The sequence below is a fragment of the Bacillus rossius genome (genome assembly GCF_032445375.1).
Source record: "Bacillus rossius redtenbacheri isolate Brsri chromosome 4 unlocalized genomic scaffold, Brsri_v3 Brsri_v3_scf4_2, whole genome shotgun sequence".
Classification (NCBI taxonomy): domain Eukaryota; kingdom Metazoa; phylum Arthropoda; class Insecta; order Phasmatodea; family Bacillidae; genus Bacillus; species Bacillus rossius.
In genome coordinates, this window is record NW_026962011.1 from 45566134 (window position 1) to 45584744 (window position 18611).

The window sequence follows — 18611 nt, forward strand, 5'->3', positions numbered from 1 at the left end:
AAGAATTTGCTGCGAAATTTTAGCTTCCAACCTGATGTAGGTAATGTTGTTGTTGTTGTTGTTGTTGTTGTTTCTTGTCCTACGGGGCGGGTCAAAACTATACACATGGTCCAACGAGAACGCAGTTGAGGTGTATATCGAAATGCATTCTACCCGATCTCCAAAATATAACGGGAATTTTGCAGGTCTCATTACTATAGCGTTTAACGCTAATTTCTTTCTTTTCATTTTTTTCCTTGCGAGCCCTTTCAAGCTATTAAAAAAATATATATGGGTAAGTTTCTCAGTACTCGTCAGAGATGTATAAAATGTAACCTTGGTAACGAGCATATTCATGTGTTCTCTTGTTGCAAATACACATATGATACAAAACTAGGACACGAAATTTAATTTAGAATTCTTTAAAATAATGCCAAGCGTGATAAATCTACGAAAATTGTGTTTTCACCTACCTACATTTCTTGACGCGGATCACAAGTAGTTATCTTACCTACCATCAGAATTGCTGCCGGAGCAGCTACGACGACTATCGAATAATTCGATTTACAGAGCGAAAGGATAAACAATATAATAAAAGGCTCCCAAAATAGCAAAAAAATAAAAAATATGAAAAAATACTTAACCCCGGCTGAATTTTATTTAAATACTGTCCATCTTGTTAAAATTAATTAAACAGTTAATTCTATAAACTTTCCCTTTGGGTTCGTGAGTTTTGGTTGTCGCGATCCGCCACAGATGGCAGCACCGTGGTTGTTACACATTTCCGTTCCTTGACTTCCGTAGCATTCACGTAACTACTATCAAAAGCCGAATGCCGAGAGACAAGATGTTACATTTCAAAAAACTTCTAGTTTTAGCAGTATGGTTTGTTTTTCTAGTCAATTGATAACCACAGTGACTTTAACTTTTAAAAAGACACCTACTCGATAGACTAACTAACCCCTTCATGATGAATTTGTTATCGAATAAACTTAAGGTTTGGTCGTATACGCCATGTTGATTTCTTCATTTTTTTTTCGTTATCACTGTTATTTAGGGGTTATTTTTTGTTAATTTTAACACGAAACCTATCTCGAATTTGTTTAATTGCCACCCATATTTTCATGAGATTTAAATAAAATATCTGTTGAAATTATTAGTCACATAACAAAAAATGCAAGAGAGGTATTTGGTTGTAATTTCAGAGAAAAAAAAACCTTAAATAATAGTAATGGCGATAAAGTGGGGGGAAAAAAAACAAAGGAATAAGTTGAGTTAGAACGAACATTAAAGTTTTTTCAGTTATTTAATTTAAATTGTATTTTTATCTTCCAGGCTTCCATATATTATGGAAATCCGACTTTTACATCCAAGTTAGTTTGACTTCACCGTGCCGTGAAGAAAAAGAACATTAATTCGAACAGGCAACTTCAAATAATCATAACAATCTCAAGCTAAACTTCCTTTTTTTTCTTCAATCGACCATGAATCGAACCAAGGACTGGAATCAATCGATTGAATCAGTAGGTATGTTATATTTTAGTAAGTAAATTTTAAAATGAGTTTTGAAAATTGTCTGATTTTTTTTGTTGATAATTATTTATTTTCAATTTGGTTGTCAAGATGGCCGACAGTATAGCGAACTTTATGATCTGGTGATTGACACTACTGCACTATAGCGGGTAACAATTGAAGCATGTATACAATAGCGCATTCTACCATACGAAAACAATATGGCAGATCTCAGATGTCGGTCGGTAATTTCAGGTGGGGAAAGTGGTATGTCAATATATCCCCTGGTAAAAGTGGCATGTGTCAATATGCTGATTGTCACTGTGGAGGAATGAATAAAACAAAAATGAAATTGTTCTTGCCGAGATCGAACAGAAGTCTCCAAGGTGCATGAAGTAAGTTAACTTTTTATTAGAATTTTGTTAAAATTGAAATAAAATATTTTTTAACAATTTTTTTTCAGAATTGTTTGGAAAATAATTACGGTTTTTCAATATGGCGGATGTGATGTCATAATCCAAGATGACAGAAAGTGCTAGAATGCAAGATGGCGGAACAAAATATGGCAAACAGTTCTATAAAACAAAATGGCGGAATACAAAATGGTGGCCGGGTCAAGGTCATTCAAAATGGCAACCGGGGTCAAGAACAAAGACAAAGTTGAAGGACAAATATCACTGTCAAGGTCATCCAAGATGACTTTCGTGACGTCAGTAATCCAAGACGACACGTTCCCTGCTCCACAGCCCAACATCTCCATTTTATTAAACAAGTAACCCAAAAATATGTCTTATGCCACATGAAAAAAATTTACGGAAGCTGTGTTGCAGGCTGTGGTATAATTGAAAACGCCAGATTGTGGTAACCTAATGTCCACTAACAGGCCCTTCTAGTCAGGGGTATGTGTGTTAGTGAGGCGGGATGATAAGGTCGATGTTCACTAGTACTTCTAGCGCGGTTTCGCCTCCAAACGCAAGCCTTTGATGATCTGGCGCGCAGACTTTTCGACGTGAGAGGTGAGTAGTAACCGTAGCATTATGTTGTTACGGTTGGTTTCCCGCCCCGCAACGTTATCTTTATTTTGACGAGGTTTTGTAAAGTTAGCCCCTGGACGTGACACTACTGGCAGAACAGCGAGGCTTCTCTGGTGGCCTACCCCTCCGGCATCCTTCGAACGCGAAGGGAAGTGAAAAAGGTAAAGAAACCCAGTGGGGAGCAAGTCAGGCGAGGGGGAGTTGTGAAATCAGCGGAAGTTTCTAAAAAAGGAGGAGGGTTGGGAAGGTTTTCGACTGTCTTAAAATGACAAGGGAAAAGTTGCTGAAGAGTAAGTACCAATGTTTCTATTTGGTGAACCAGAATATAGTTTTCAGAAAACTGAGATTCTTTCCTTAACCTAGCTCAATAGAATACGAAAATTACTTCCAGATACCTCTGGGAGAAATAGGAAAATTAATTTTATAAACAGCAAAACTTAATGGTCTCTGTAGCATGTAGAATTCAAGATTCATTAGAATATTGGTCAATTTTATTGTAGACAATATTTACGTAGATAATATTTACTTAAATCAATTTTCTTTTTAACGAAACAGGAAAGAGTTTTAAGAAGTTACCCAGCTTAATGAAGTTGTACTTACACTTACTGTGAATTTAAAAATACATTAAACACTAAGTTCTCTGCACGGTGAATACTATCTAAACCGACTAACAATATAATTTCATTGCTGTCAGGTTCATATCGAATAACTAATCCGCGATCGTCTCGAGGTCTTCTGGGAGGTCCTGTGAGGGGTCCTGTAACGCCCCACACACAAGATACGTCTTGCCCGATCTCCTGCTAGGAAGCGAATCTTCCCTTCGCTTACTTAAACTGCATTATTACCAGAAACTTCTAAGTCAAAACTGAGTGAGGCACCAAAGAAAAACAGTCATATGAGAAATATTGGATGACATAATTTCCACCTAGCGAACAGTGTTCCGGGGTATATTCAAAAATAAATTGTGCCTAGTTACAACTCAGTACAAAAAGGAATGATTCAATTATAAAAATAAATTTAATGAATAAACTAGAAGGAGTTAAACCGCAAATAAGGATTAACTAACACTACTAATGGTGGGGATCTTGTTACAACACCATGATTACTTTTGTATGAAACATTACAATAATTATAATTAATATTTAAACAAATATCTCGAAATAACAACAACAAAAAAACATTCTGAATGGCAACAACATATAAAAATAGTTTTGATATTTTTCTTCCTAAAAATGTTTTAATTAATCTTACTTATCTAGGCCTAAGAGTTCAAGATTGTAGTCAACTTCAAGGTTCACGAAGGTAAATAAGTACGAAATCTTCGGTCCACTAGTGTTGTGACATGGATACTTGACTAATAGGTAGATTTGAAACTACAAATTAGCTTCTACATGGGAAAATAAAGACAAAAAAAACCAAAACGGTGTTCAAATATACTAATATTATAGCAATTCTGAGAACTTAGTTTAGATTGTAGAAAATGTCAACTAATCTACACCAGTATTCTCTTCATTCAGTTTAATCAAATTAACTCCATACTGATTAGTAATAAACACGTCCGTTGTAAAAATAATTCTTTATTTCACTACAAAATTCAGAGTAGGAAAAGAATCCTAAAGGACCAAGGAATGAATGATAAAGTGAGGTTCGTATGTGAATTGGATAGTATAAATTTTCTAATTGTCTAAAATACCTAGTAACTGTTTAAGTCAGGTACATAAACATTTGTACAAGATCAAAGCAAACATCAATTGATACTGTTATTCAAAATACAATTATTCAATTTTATAGCATATAAAACAAATTTTTTATTCTTAGCATACGCAAATACGAAAAAAACAATTTATAACACTGTTATAATGTTGTTATGAACCTACATCATTTTTAAAATGAATAAACTTATTTTACATTTAATATCAATATTCCGTTCACGTTAAACGTACTCAAGTTTTTTTTGTACACACGTAAACGACAATGTCTTCGTTAAATGGGTGAACAAAAGCTCCTTACTGAGTTTCAAACCAACCCCGGTTTCTCCGGTTCCAGTCCAGACTTCTCGCCGCCGTCCAGCTCCGCCAGGATGGACTCGATGGTCCTGTTCTTGGTCTCCGGCACGCAGAAGTGGCAGAAGAACACGGAGAGGAAGCAGAACGCCGCGAAGAACCAGAAGCAGCCGCCCATGCCGAGCGCGTCCACCAGCCCCATGAAGAACCTGGTGACCAGGAAGGCCACGAAGTTGAGGAAGCAGATGCAGGTGGTGACGGCGGATTCCTTCACGTGTGGCGGGAATATCTCGCCGACGAGGACGAAAGTGAGGGTGCCGGGCCCCATGGCGAACGCCGCCACGAAGACGCACAGGCTGACGACGGGGACCCAGCCGAGCGACGACACCTCGTACCCGCCGCCCTCGAGGTGGAAGAACAGCCCCAGGACCGCGAGGCACGCGGACGTGGTCAGGTTGGAGCCGAGCAGGAGCGCCTTCCTGCCGGCGCGGTCGACGAGGAACGAGGTGAGGTACACGGCGGACAGCTGGAGGGCTCCGACGAGCATGGCGGACACGTGCGGAGACAGCGAGCTGCCGGACGCCTGGAAGATGGTGACGGTGTAGCTGAGGACGGCGGTAATGCCCGACAGCTGGTTGTTGAGCACGAGGCCGAAGCCGACGGCCATGGCCCTCCTGGTGCCCTTGCTGCGGACCAGCTCGGCCGCCAGCGACCTGTCGTCGACGGGGACCTGTTTCTCCGAGACCTCCGCCTCCTTCTTCAGCCGCAGCCACCGGCGGGACCTGTCGGCCGCGTCGCGCTCGCCCGCCGAGTCCAGGTACGCCGGGGTCTCGGGCAGCCGCCAGAAGGCCAGCAGGAAGCACAGAGCGAGCGACAGGCACAGCAGGTTGAAAGTCTGGTAGGACACGCACGACCCCGCCGCGTACGAGAACAGCACGCCGGCGCAGATGAACAGGTTGATCATGGAGCCCATGGAGCCTCGGATGTCGTCGTCGACGCACTCCACGATGTACAGCGTGCAGATTATGCAGCTCCCCGAGGCGACGAAGCCTGCGCGAAAGAAAACATAACTTCTTTAAGACCTGTTCGTGTAGCGAACAAAACAGTCACTTGTACAACTGTTACACGTAACGTAAGAATAAGTAAAAAAAAATATTAATAAAAAAATTAATTTTTATAAGAGGCTGAGGTTTTACTATAATTTATAATTACCAATTAAAAAATATAAGCAAGTAATACATTAGTAAAAGGATTAACATAATTATATTTTCTTTACTATTAATTACTTTTACACAGTAAATTATATGTTCTTTAAACAAAAATTAATTTTTTTCATCGACTATATTTAATTATACGTATTTCTTAACCAAACTACACACTATTAAAAATAATAAAAGCATATATTCATTTAGGGAAATAATTTTATCAGCTTTAAAAACCATCCTTGTGGTGAGGGGAAGGGGGTGGGTATTTTAACCAAACTGCACACTACTAAAACTAATGAAAGCATAATCGTCCTTGAGGGTAGGGGGCGGGCACGCACCCAGCACGACCCGGGCGGCGAGCAGCGCAGCCTCGCAGGGGGCGAGTGCAGTGAGCAGCCAGCCGGCCGCGCCCGCCAGCCCCACGGAGTAGCCGGCCGTCTTGCGGCTGCGGCGCCGGCACAGGTAGCCGAGCAGCGGGGCGGAGACCAGCGCGCCCAGGCACAGGAGCGAGCCCAGCCAGGAGGCGGCGGTGTCCGTCATGGGCTTGCCCGCCCCCACGGGGTTGCCCGCCGCCTGCAGCCAGGGCAGCGCCGGCGAGGTCCAGCCCAGCGCCGCGCCGTACTCCATCGCCGCCAGGTTCACTGTACACGCACCAGTCGGCGAGCGTTACGCCACCGAGAGAAAGGTTTGTCTGTCCCAACAAAATATGGCGAAACAAATATATTTTGTTAATTCAAACAAATATTTTGTAGTAAGATAAGATTCTGTCGACACCAAAAAAAAAGATTTTTTTTTTCAACTCAAATGTATATTTCGTTAGGTGTTACGAATCATTTTTGTTACTTACCGAGTTTGGTTAAGCTAACAAAATATTTTGTTCCACCAAGTAGAATATTTGTTTCGCCATATATAATAAAATATTCGGTTGATTCAAACAAACCTTTTTCTCTGAGTAACCATCATACGAGAGAACAGTTGTTGGGATGAATAAGACTGCGAGGGAATGAGTTGCTAGGAGAGAATGACTATGCCAATGAATGGTTATGGGAGTGAATAAGTGAACGAGAGAATGAGTATGCGAGTGATCAGGAATGCGAGTAAATGAGATTGCGAGTGAATGAGATTGCGAGTGAATGAGAAGGCGTGTGAATGAAAAGGCGAGTGAATGAGTATGTGAGTGATTGAGTATATGAGTGATTGAGTATGTGAGTGATTGAGTATGTGAATGATTGAGTATGCGAGTGATTGAGTATGTGAGTGATTGAGTATGTGAGTGATTGAGTATGTGAGTGATTGAGTATGCGAGTGAGCGAGTGAGTGAATGAGTTGCGAGAGAATGATTATGCAAGTGAATTGGTATGCTAGTGAATGAGAAGGCGGATGAATGAAAATACGAGCGAATGAGTATATGTGAGTGAGTACATGTGCGAAATTGGTTAAAAAAATTATTTTTTTATGCGTTAGTAGGTTCAAAATCATGGAAGTGAAATGTTTATTTTTTGATACTGTTGCGTTTTAAAACGTTAATATATTTTCAGGTGCTCCCATATCATTTGCGGCACATAACATAGTTATAATAAGCTGTGGATCAATTTTTTTTTAAATATAATGATTAAAATTTTCAGGTCGAATATTGTACGTGCTTTTGTCTGTCAGTCGACACTCGGACGCTATAAGGGCAAAAAATATTTTCTCCATCATCAATATCGCATGTAACTGACGTGTATAATGATATTAAATTTGTAATTCAAGTCCAAAAACATCCAGATGAATCATTTCAATATTAATCTGCAGGAATAAAACTGAATTTAGCTAGGATTGTGAAGGAAAAAAATTTAAATTAAAAATAAATGTATTATTTGAGCCAGGCCCATCAACCACCGCATAGTGTCCAAGTATTGAAAATGATAACCTATCACGAAAACAAAAAAAAAGATTAATTATCAGATATTTAAAAAATGGCATTATTGTAATATTGTTACCGGCAGAAACCCTGTCTCTGGTACCGTGGGTGTCGTAACCCCTAACCAAGCGGCGGATACCACCCGCCACACTCCTGACGACTGTACTTTTCTGCTCCGCGCTTTTTACCCCTGATCCTGCCTACACCCGCATAGCCACCTCTGGGACCAATTAAGGTATTTTAAAGAAAACATGTAAAAAACTTAAGTTATTTTTGGCACACGGGTTAGTAATTAGACTGCGTTACCAAATTTTATGTGAAATATTGGATGATATCATAAAATATTTCAGTGAAATAATTTTATAACAGCGACAAGTTTTTCAGTGGTTGTAAAGCATTTAAATTTAAAAAATAGACACTTAGTACCTATTCCATCTTAAATATTTTATCTATTTTTTTTTTGCATGAAACAAGTTTTTCAGCTCCGATTTAAAATACGTACCATTACCAGCCCTGGGAATCACGTCAGATCAAGTTAGCCCATAAATATATGATGGATTTTTCGTTGTAAATTTACTCTCAGAGATACTTATGTTAACGATATCTCTTACACAACGTTGAGTTACAGTTATTTATTTTGGATTTCTTTTGTCACTAGCCAATGAAGACTTAGGACGGAAGAAACACGACACAAGACCCCCCAAAAAAAATAATGAATATAACTTGCAAGCAAAGAATGATCAATCACACTTAAAAGATCAGCGTGATCATACGAAATAGATACAAATATATTCCGTGTTTAGCTATATTGAGCCATACATTTTAGTTTATTTAGCACCCTACATTTGAAATTAATGAGGAAATTGATTATTATTAATTGATTTATTTGGGATTCCCATTATTGATGGTTATCTTGATGTAATCATCCGAACAATCCAAATTCTTATAGTTATTAAAAAAGCGTCACTCAAGTATATAAACATGTATTCATGCATTGTAAATTTATGAAAATATCTTACACAAGTAAGAGGCATTTAGAATTTAAAAAAAATTTCCTCAAGGAACAAAATAATATATTTTAATCTATTGGTTAAAACACAATATTACAAATTTAATGTAATTTTCTGATGCAGAAGTGGGTGGGTTGATCATTTAGCCAAATATTTCATGATTATAAGATAATTAGTTTTTAAGAAAACATTTCCTGTGCAAAGAAAACACATTATCAGCATTACCGTGTGAAATATATATTCCATACTCTCTGATTGGGACGTTAGGGTGAGATTTGTATTAAGCTTAAATTTGTTGTGGTTGGAGACGAAATTCAAAGCGATTTGTACGAGAACTGAGTCGCCTAATGTTTTGAAACTTCTTAAAAACACAAGTTTCGATACGAGCAACTTAATTACATCGCCGCAACGGACATCCCGGCTAGACACCAAACTAACTTCACAAAATTTAACGTTGTGTGTGTGACAAGTGTTGAACGCAGCTACTTGAGACAATGGGGGTCTTAATAAGGGAGGGTGAACCATTTAAGTACTCCAGCTTTCGGCAGACCGAGTAATTTTGATGTGTAACATCTTAGCTCTCGGTACGGTATTTGGTGGGAGTAATTTCGTGAATGGAACGGAAGTCAGATGGAACGGAAATGTGTAATCACGGTGCTGCCATCTGTGGCGGATGGCACGAACCAAATTTCACAAAGTCAAAGGTAAACTCTATAGTATTAACTGTTTAATGCATTTGAACGAAATGGGCCATATTTTAATAAAATTCATTGTCGAAAATTAGGTCCAGAACCAGGGTTCAGTACTTCTTCATTTTTTTTTTTTTTTTTTTTATTTTTTTTTTTAGCTTTTATCAAGCTGTTTCATTTTATAGTTTGAAATTTCAGTCTGCATATCGAATGATTCGATAGTTTGATGCAGCTTCTCCGACAGAAAATTTTAGCGGTTTGTGCAGAACTGCGTGAGATCCACTTCCATAAATTTATTGCAAAAAAATTGCGTTTATTTATCACCCTCAGTGGCGGATCCAAAGGGGTGGGGGCACCAGGGGCAAGTGCCCCCCTCCCCCCGAAAAACCAGTTGTCTGCTACATTAATATTACCGACAAAAATGATTGTTTCTGAAACCAATAAAATATTTTAATATAAATAATGAATTTCTTGTAGAATCATAAAATCTGGTGGTTGGACGTTATGTGTAGCGTGAGTAGATTAAATACAAATTTATTAATTTTAAGACATTTTTTCTCTGGCTACTCTGAAATCCTAGAGTGCCCCCCTCCGAGGTGAACCTCTGGATCCGCCACTGATCACACTCGGCATTATTTTAAAGAATTCTTCGTGACCGAGTTAGTATTATAAGTGTATTTGCAACATGAGAACAAAATAACTAGCCCTCAACGTCTTAACCGCCACGCAACAATGGGCCGGAAGAACTCCAGCTCCAACTGGGACGAGTCACTCACCTACCGCGACGGCCAGGTACTGGCGGAAACGTCCGTTGCGCCCCTCGTGGTCTGGCGATGCGACCTCCATGGCCGCTGGCAGCTACCTCGCTGGCGGCGCTCCTGCAAGGACGTGCGGCGGTCTGACCCACTCGCCCTGCCGTCGCAGAGGGCTTATATGCACCACCACCCGCACGTGGGTCCGACCTCGCACCGATCTTCGAACCTTCACCTGATAACCTCTCCTCGACACTCAAAAAATAAAAAATATCCCACGATCACGTTCAATTGTTTTCCCAGTTGGATTCCCACGCAGCCGAGAATATTTCAAGGCAACTTAATACCCAGCTGGGAGCTGCACGTAGTTTTTTTTTTTGGGACTAGAGTTAATTTACTGCTTCGTTGTAATGCTAAGACATTGATGACGGGGGGAGCTTTCAAATGCACAACACCCGCCACGTGATCTCGAAAAATATCGTCGTGCAGAACAATGCTGAGCCTTTTACAGGTAATTTCCAAACAAACGTGAGAGAGAGGCTGTCTAGACCGTTACGTCACTCAGGAGATGCGTCACGATGCGTGACCTGTTGCTACGGGAGAGTAATGACACGCTCAGACATAACTCGAAGCTTTTTTTAAAATAAAACAGGAATCACGAAGAAATCTAGCAAGTCGAATGATGATATGAATTGACGTCTTTGTGAGACAAACGAAGGAAATTCTAAGGTTATTGGTGTTCCAGCGTCACTTGGTGACTCACTTGGAGGTCATTAATTATGAGTCGAACCAGAGGTGAAAGCGTGAAATTGTTCGCGAGATCCAGAATCACCAGAGCTACTCGTTTTAAGCATGAAATTTACGAGGACAACTTTGGAAGTAAATATGAGAGAGAGAGAGAGAGAGAGAATTAAGGCACAATGTTTCACAAGTAAAATCTGAAATGCAGGAACAACACAACAAGAAAGAATTTAGCTGGGATATTCCAGCTAAATGAGAAGGGCCAGGTGAGATTCGAGAATGATAGAGCTGAAACATGTAGGGGAGAGGGAGACCACCCTGGGAACACCAGGGATGAGGCAGTAACCGATAATAACGGACATGCAGGAAAGTGGGGAAGAGGAGAAACGCCGTATTGATATACGGCACATAGAGACACACACATAGAGAGAGAGAGCGAGATGGCGGCTCTAAGCAGCCTTGAGCGATGATGACTTAATTTATGTCTTAAATATCACCCAAAACCAACGAAGGACTCAAAAATGCGACTACTCGAGCTGCAGCATAAGCAATTTGATTTCAGTACGAAAGAAGTTTGGCATACCTACTTAAAATATTAATACAAAACGAAAGATTATCAAACAATAAATAAAATGTTTAAAATATAGGGAAAAAATAAATGCTGTCCTCTGAATTCATGAACTCCTGAATTCATTCTTTCTTAGAGCTGTATGTCTGAATATAGAAAACTATGCAAACAATAACCTCCGTGACAGTATATTTTTCTTGTTAACATAAGTTCACGGTTAGTGCTGTCAAAAAATTATCGGTTGTTAGCCTATATCGTAAGAGGAACATACAAAAAAATCTCTAAGATTAAAGCAATTAGAGAAAAAAAAACCTTACCTAGTGATCAAATTACTAACTCCTTCTGAATTTCCGTTGAAAGTGTGTTACAGGTAAAAAAAAATGCGAAGTGCTTTGTACGGTTAAATGGTAAAATAAATTTTAAATAGTTGACAAAAGCAGTGTTACACAAGTCAGTGGCCAATTTCTACTGTGGCTCAGTCACTACTGAAGTTGAATTGCGGCTGTGAGAATAAGTAGATGTGAGATTTTTTTACAAGACCTACAGAAGTTCGTCAACAATGCTCAGAATAACAAAATACTTGATAACATCCCATATAATATTCCTTGCGCCGTAAGTTACTTCTCTTTCCAACAATTGCGATAATGTACATGTAAAAATACTGACACACCTTTTCTTACGTACGGCTGCATGTTAGCGAAGCGACGTAATTTAGAAGATAAACAAACAAAAAGTCTCACATGACTATCTTCAAGAGGCCTTAATTGTACATCAAAAAGATTAATTAATCAATTACGATAAGAATGTTTGTACGTCTTGCAAACAATACTTTGAAGAAAATTTGCAAAAAAAAATAATTGTGACTTCACTTGTTATTGTGTACACATTAAACATTGTTGTGCAACATATGAAACTAATTCTGAGTTTCAATATTTATCAAGCACGAAGACTACACGAATAACTTATTCATATTCACTTTTTCCAAAGAACCGTTGTAAAAATAAATTATGGTATTGTTTGGGCCCACATGTGTTCTTTATTCCTTAAGTGTCATGAAATAAGGGAGAACTCATAATTGTTGTGAATTGCAGTGAATTTACGGAAGTTTCAATGAAGAATAAACCTCAAACAACAGAAGAGTTCTTCGTTATATCAGGTGATTGAAACTTCGTTAAAACTGCGGTGGTTTCCGAATTCCAAGTTTTGTATTACTTTGTACACAAGGTAAGCACACTCTCGTAAGAAACTTCACCAGTTTGTGACTGTTTTCTTGAAAATTTAAGATTATTCTTTAGGATTTATCTTAAAAAAAAACAAATGAACTCAGTGCCCATAACATTTACAAAGATAAACTGCAAACATATGAAGATGCCTGGATAATTTGTAACATGCGTCCTTCGAAAATTTTCTACAGGATGAAGAAGAAACTCACTTGTGATGAGCTGGGAGTTCGCTGAAAACATAACATGCAACAAATCTGCAGCTGGAACTCAAGAGGAAGTCAACTCGGACGGCGAAGGAAAAATGGGGCGGCCGTTGATGATCACTATTAAAATAATGTCACTGGAGTAGTGCTAATAAATCTCTACAGTTTTCACCATGGAGTTTTTTTCTTTCGGAATGACCAAGTTCATAACTAAGTGCCTTAAAATACCTTCAAACATTCTATCTGTTATTTTTGTGCAACCCTGTCACCAAATTTAACCTCTTCCTTCACGTTATAGTTTTTTATTATTATATTTTACGCCGTACTCACTGGAATTTTATCAATTTCATTGATAACATGTCATTTCGAAAAGCTTCAGTAATTACATTTTATTGAAATACGGTGGTCTAAGTTTATATTTATCAGCAACGATAACAATAAACACAGAACACGGAAATAAAATTTTATCAGGTAGGTCGGCAAATGATTTTAATTAATGCCGATTTATTCTGGCGCCTCATTAGCGTGACAGGTGTGACGCGGTGGACGCGACGCCAAATTAATATGTTCCTAGCCAATTACGTTCGAAACATCTGTGGACACCAGTGCGACAAAATTCGCGAGTGCGATGGACTTTCCCGTAAGAAAGATTTCCTATTTCCATCGAAACATGTTTCATATTGATGCGTTGTTTTATTATTGATATTTATTAATTTTTATTTATTAATAATATATTTTTAAAGGTTAAGCTTTGAAATGTGTTCACGCACAGAGAACTTAACCACCACGCCAGGTTGCCTGAGCTGTAAGTAAGGGTTTGCTTACACGACCTATTTCAGCTCATCAACACGGTTAATTTACCTGTTCTCAGGATAACCACGTACTTGATAACTCTTCAGAAATCCTCAAAACTTAGCTCTGCAGCCAACTAAAGACAGATCGCCACCGATTGGCCAAACAGCCCAGCCAACTAGAAGAGAGGAGGCCAGTGATTGGTTAGCACCCGCCCCCCCCCCCTCCAATCAAAGAAGCTCAACTCAGATTAGCCAAAACAACCAAGCCAACCTAGAAGAAAGGATAGCTCTGGTTGGCCCACAGCTGCAGCCAATCGGGAAACGATCCCTTCTCAGTAGTATTAAAAGGCAGAACTTCCAAGAACCTCTGCGAGCGAGAAAGGCTGCTGACCAACAATTTACAGAATTATGAAAAGCGTATAGGCTCGCACCTGGCAAGCATTAGGATCCTCCCTTTAACTTCACTCCCAGTTTTACTACAGGGCTCACAATCACTTCGGTTGTGTGGGACTAGCTTCAGCGTGGAGGGGCTGTAGCTTAAAAAAAAAAGCAAGCCAAGAACCTCAGTATTTAACTCTTTGTATAATTATATCTTTATATATATATATTTATTTTATTTTCTATACACATAGATTTGAGTTAATATGCGAAGAAATCACGGGGTTCACATATACAACCTCCGCTCTAGTCTGAAAGAGAAAATGCTCCACTTGGCCACCACTTCAGGATGCCTGAGCTGCGAGCCGGGGAGCGATTTACTGCATGGCCGGACGGTAATTTTCAAGCTTGGAAAAAATGTTCGTTCACCAGATCCAGAACCGATCGCTGTGTTGTCCTTTAAATCTCCCTCTATTTCCCCCCTTTTTTCTTCCAGCGAACACAATGGTCAATCACTGCGAAACCGTCTGGCCCTGCAAGCCTTCTGAATGACCTGGTTCCCCCAGGCCAGAGAGCCCACGAGCGCTAAGCCCCAAAGCGAAAAAGGACATGACTTATGTTTACAAGGAAATTCTCTCACTCATTCACCGCAAATCGAGCGGTCCAGTGGAATGACGGGCCTCGGTCGACGCAGTCAGATGCGCACTGGCTCTCCTTGCGAGGGCTGCTGTGTTCGAGAACTGGTCAGGGCAGGGCGTAGACTTGGACTTTCAATATCTAAACACGCGGTAGATCAAACACACGTAACAAGTGAAAGAAATGTTAATAAGTAGAGACCGGAAAAATTCGCGAATTCATTTCGCGATAGGCTGAAATACAAATACATAGTTATACCTCAGTGCTGCCTTTGCCATTGGCTCACAACTCACCTGGATGACTCTGGGCCAATGAGAAATACCTAACCAAAGCTTTATCATCACAGGCTGCTACGCTGAAACGTCTCACAAGACAGCAGCCAATGAGTGGGTGGCATTTGACCGAGTGTACGTAGAACTATGGAAGGTCATTGAACCCGCGAATTTTTCCGGTCCCTATTAATAAGTCAATAATACCGGGTAAAATAAGCCAAATAAATGGGGATTGTTGTCTTGCTCTTAATGAAATTTTAAAAGCAAAACTTAAAAAAACCAAAAGTGAGCCAGCCGTTCAGTACTCGTTAGAGATGAGTGACATTTAATATCAGTAACGTGCGAATTCATGTTTTCTCATGTTATAAATACAATAATAATACGTAACGCGGACACAAAATATAATTTGAATTCTTTGAAAAAAAAATGTTGAGAGTGGTTAAATATATACGTAAACTGTGTTTTTAAAGACATGTCTTTATGTGAATCACACGTAGTTACCGCATTCACCACTATAATTCGCTGCCGGAGCAACTACGTCGGCTATAGAATCATTCGATTGACAGAGCGAAAGGTTAAAATATATTACAAAACGGTTCCGATAAAAGCAAAAAAAAAAAAATTGAAAAAATACTAAACCCCTGCTTTTGACCTGACTTTCAACAAGGAATTTGATTAAAATACTGCCCATCTGTTAAAATTCACAAAAGTGTGATTACTATAAAGTTTACCTGGTGAGTTCGCGCCATCTGCCATATATGGCAGGACCATGGTTACACATTTCCGTTCCATGCGACTTTCGTTCCATTCCCGCAATTACTCCCACGAAATGCATTATACCGAGAGCCAAGTTGTTACACATTAAAAAAAAAGTTCCTATCACCTGCCACCACCAAGGCAATTCTAGGATATAAATTTTTCGGGTATTCTCTATTACAAGGAGTTCAAACAAGCAATAACGTACTTAAAAATTAATGATTTTAATCACAATCGATATCATCGAAATAATATAGAATTAAATATTAAACCTTCTACGCCTGCCATATTTACAGAAAAACAAAAAACAAAAACAATTAATGCACTTTATATTCGTTTTGTAATATGTCAGTGAGACTTCAAAATCATTAGTTTGGGTTTTTATCCAAGATAAATCATGGGAAAGGAATCCACGGTGTGTATATAGTTCTCACTGAGGTTTACCTTCTGAAATGTAAGTGAGCAAAAAATAATAATAATTAAATAAAAACCCTAAAGCTTGTGAGAAACCATTTTCAACTTAAAATATTTAAAAGCAGCTATAAAACCAACCCAGGACGATTGAAGAACGAGTCAGTGTTTCTGATCATTGGACTTTAATGTCAAACCATGCCCTTTATAATAAAACGTGTAATGTCAGTATAGGTTATTAACACGGAAAATTATTAGTTAAGTAATGATTATTTAGTACATAACTTTCAAGTGATCATTAACGCGTTAGAATTACGTATGTATGTTCTATTCACGCAGCATAAAAAAAAAGAGTGATACGTTTGCACAGCATTGAGTAAGTCTTCTACAAAGAGAAACCAGTAATAACCAGATCTCCTTCTTTGTTTTTAACATACAGTTGTAAACTCTGCGATAAGAAAGTCACGTTTGTCTCGTTGGAAACCAAACTGCACGCACTTCACAAGAATATTTGTTACAAAGGTCATCGTTTTCATAGTGCTATTCAAGGGTGGTTATAGCGTCTATTCGGCGCATAAATATTTCAACACCATAGAAAATTCAAACTATAGTATAAAAAGTTATTTGCAATCAGTCGTGTATCTTGAATACTCCAATATAATTTCAATTAAACTTAAGCTCATATCTTTAACTAGCTAAGCTTTTTTTATCTTCGACAATAAAATATACTGCGTATCCCATAGAGAAAAATGAACACAAAAACTATCGAAACATATATATATATACAACATGCTGTGGATAAATGCACATATTAAAGCTATGGAAATGTGTTACACTAAAAAATTACAAAGGAGTTCAAAATATAATCAACAACATAGCTACTCTAAAAGCTTTACGTTAAAATAATTAACACGAAGTTTTAAGCTGAAACGTAACAACCAATCAACTGAGAGTTTCTTTTTTCACTTACGGAGATATTGTAAACTGTTAGCTTCCGTACATCGTGTTTGTGTGAGAACGTGTCACCGTGGTAAAAGTTTTCAGCATAGCGGGTAAGTATTATGGATGCGTTAAATTATGCACTCTTGCGATGCGTGAATGTGTAACTGCACACTCACTTGTCTCTCATTTTTTGCTTGCACACTTGTGCCTACATATCTCACGATTCAGGGATAATTTAACCATGGATGTCAGTTACCAAAGCAGATAGACTAAAGCTTTCAGTACGTAAGATTTATTGCCACCAGTCGCGCGACAGCATTACTCCAGTAGCCAATTTCATCAAGATTTAACCAAATTTAAATATTATTAAATGTACATTTAAAGTTACAAATTTGTTCACAATGAAAAATCCAGAGAAATTTATTTTTATAAAAAAATTATTTATCCATTATATCATTATAACTTAAATTAAATAAAACGATTTACAATTTTTATAATGTCGATCACTTATAAATGTTATCTTATAATTTAACATTTCAAAATTATTTTTACTGATATATTTAATATTTTATGAACGAAAACAAACTGGGGTGAATATTTACACGCTTTATATTAGCTTCACCTGTATGATTGTTTGTATGTTTGTAACCGACTCCTTTGCACTCGATTTGACCCACTTTAAACGGACAGATTTAATCTAAACTTCGTACACTTATCGAGGACCGGTGAAAATACACTAATTTAATAAGTTTATCTCATTATCCTGATTAGGATCGACAGGATTAAATAATTTCCTTACTCAGCCTCTGTGTGAGAGCAAGTGAGACAACCGTGTAGTCGGCGCATGCGTACCGTCTACCTACTTTTCAGCTCGAGCACTCGCGGTATTGGTATTATTACAATATATTCATGACAGATGATTTGAGGCCGAGCGGACTAAGGCGCGGGTTTACGATGACGTCTATTTACGAATACACCTGTCGTGGGTTCTAATCCTGTCCACGGCTGAAGTAAAAAAAATTTTTGTTTTCTTTTCAACAAATTTTGGGATTGGTGCCGTAAATCCAACTGTAATTCGTCTGGGACTTCGCTAATCCTTCTATTAAAACTAAAAAGTGAAAAATAAATATAATTTCAAAAACTAATAAACACGCTTTTAAAGTACATCGAACTAAAAAGTAAAAACTAATTTTTAAAATAAGCTTAAAACAATAATGAATGAAAAATACTAGTATTATTGTGAAAAAAGCGTGGGGCGATTTGTTCCATATTTATCGTACATCGAGCGCCCGATGGTAGAGCAGCCGACATATCATTGGAAGGCTCTGGGTTCGAATCCCAGTCCGGGCTATCCGAATTTTTCTCACATATTCTATACACTCTCATTGAGAAGGTCCTTTCCTCATCCTTTCTCAATCCTTATCCTTCGCAAAATTCCTGTTACGTAAATGTGGAACGCTTCACGTAATAATTAATCCGTAACTTCCATCCTTTCCTGCTTCATAACATTAATTTCGTACAGTATGTAAGACTGGTCGATATCACTTTTTCGTCAATAACCTTATACCATTAAGTCTCACTGTATATATTGATAACGTTA

At 38.4% G+C, this 18611-nt stretch overlaps 1 protein-coding gene across 1 annotated transcript; it reads right to left on the bottom strand.

Moving 5' to 3' along the window:
• Positions 1 to 4171: 4171 nt before the first annotated feature.
• Positions 4172 to 10233, bottom strand: LOC134542090 (facilitated trehalose transporter Tret1-like). The gene is made up of 3 exons (XM_063386010.1): positions 10112 to 10233; positions 6072 to 6374; positions 4172 to 5578 (listed from the first exon to the last, which is right to left on the bottom strand). Exons 1-3 carry the CDS (start codon positions 10179 to 10181, stop codon positions 4542 to 4544), a joined length of 1410 nt encoding a protein of 469 aa, XP_063242080.1. The 5' UTR covers positions 10182 to 10233; the 3' UTR covers positions 4172 to 4541.
• Between the last annotated feature and the right edge of the window lie 8378 nt (positions 10234 to 18611).

Bases quoted from the DNA above. Each gene is read 5' to 3' on its own strand.
- LOC134542090 (XM_063386010.1), bottom strand. From the start codon at position 10,181: ATGGAGGTCGCATCGCCAGACCACGAGGGGCGCAACGGACGTTTCCGC. The intron at 6,375-10,111 runs GTGAGTGACTCG...GTGCGTGTACAG, and splicing joins GTACCTGGCCGTCGCGGTAG to TGAACCTGGCGGCGATGGAG. The intron at 5,579-6,071 runs GTGCGTGCCCGC...TCTTTCGCGCAG, and splicing joins CGCCGCCCGGGTCGTGCTGG to GCTTCGTCGCCTCGGGGAGC.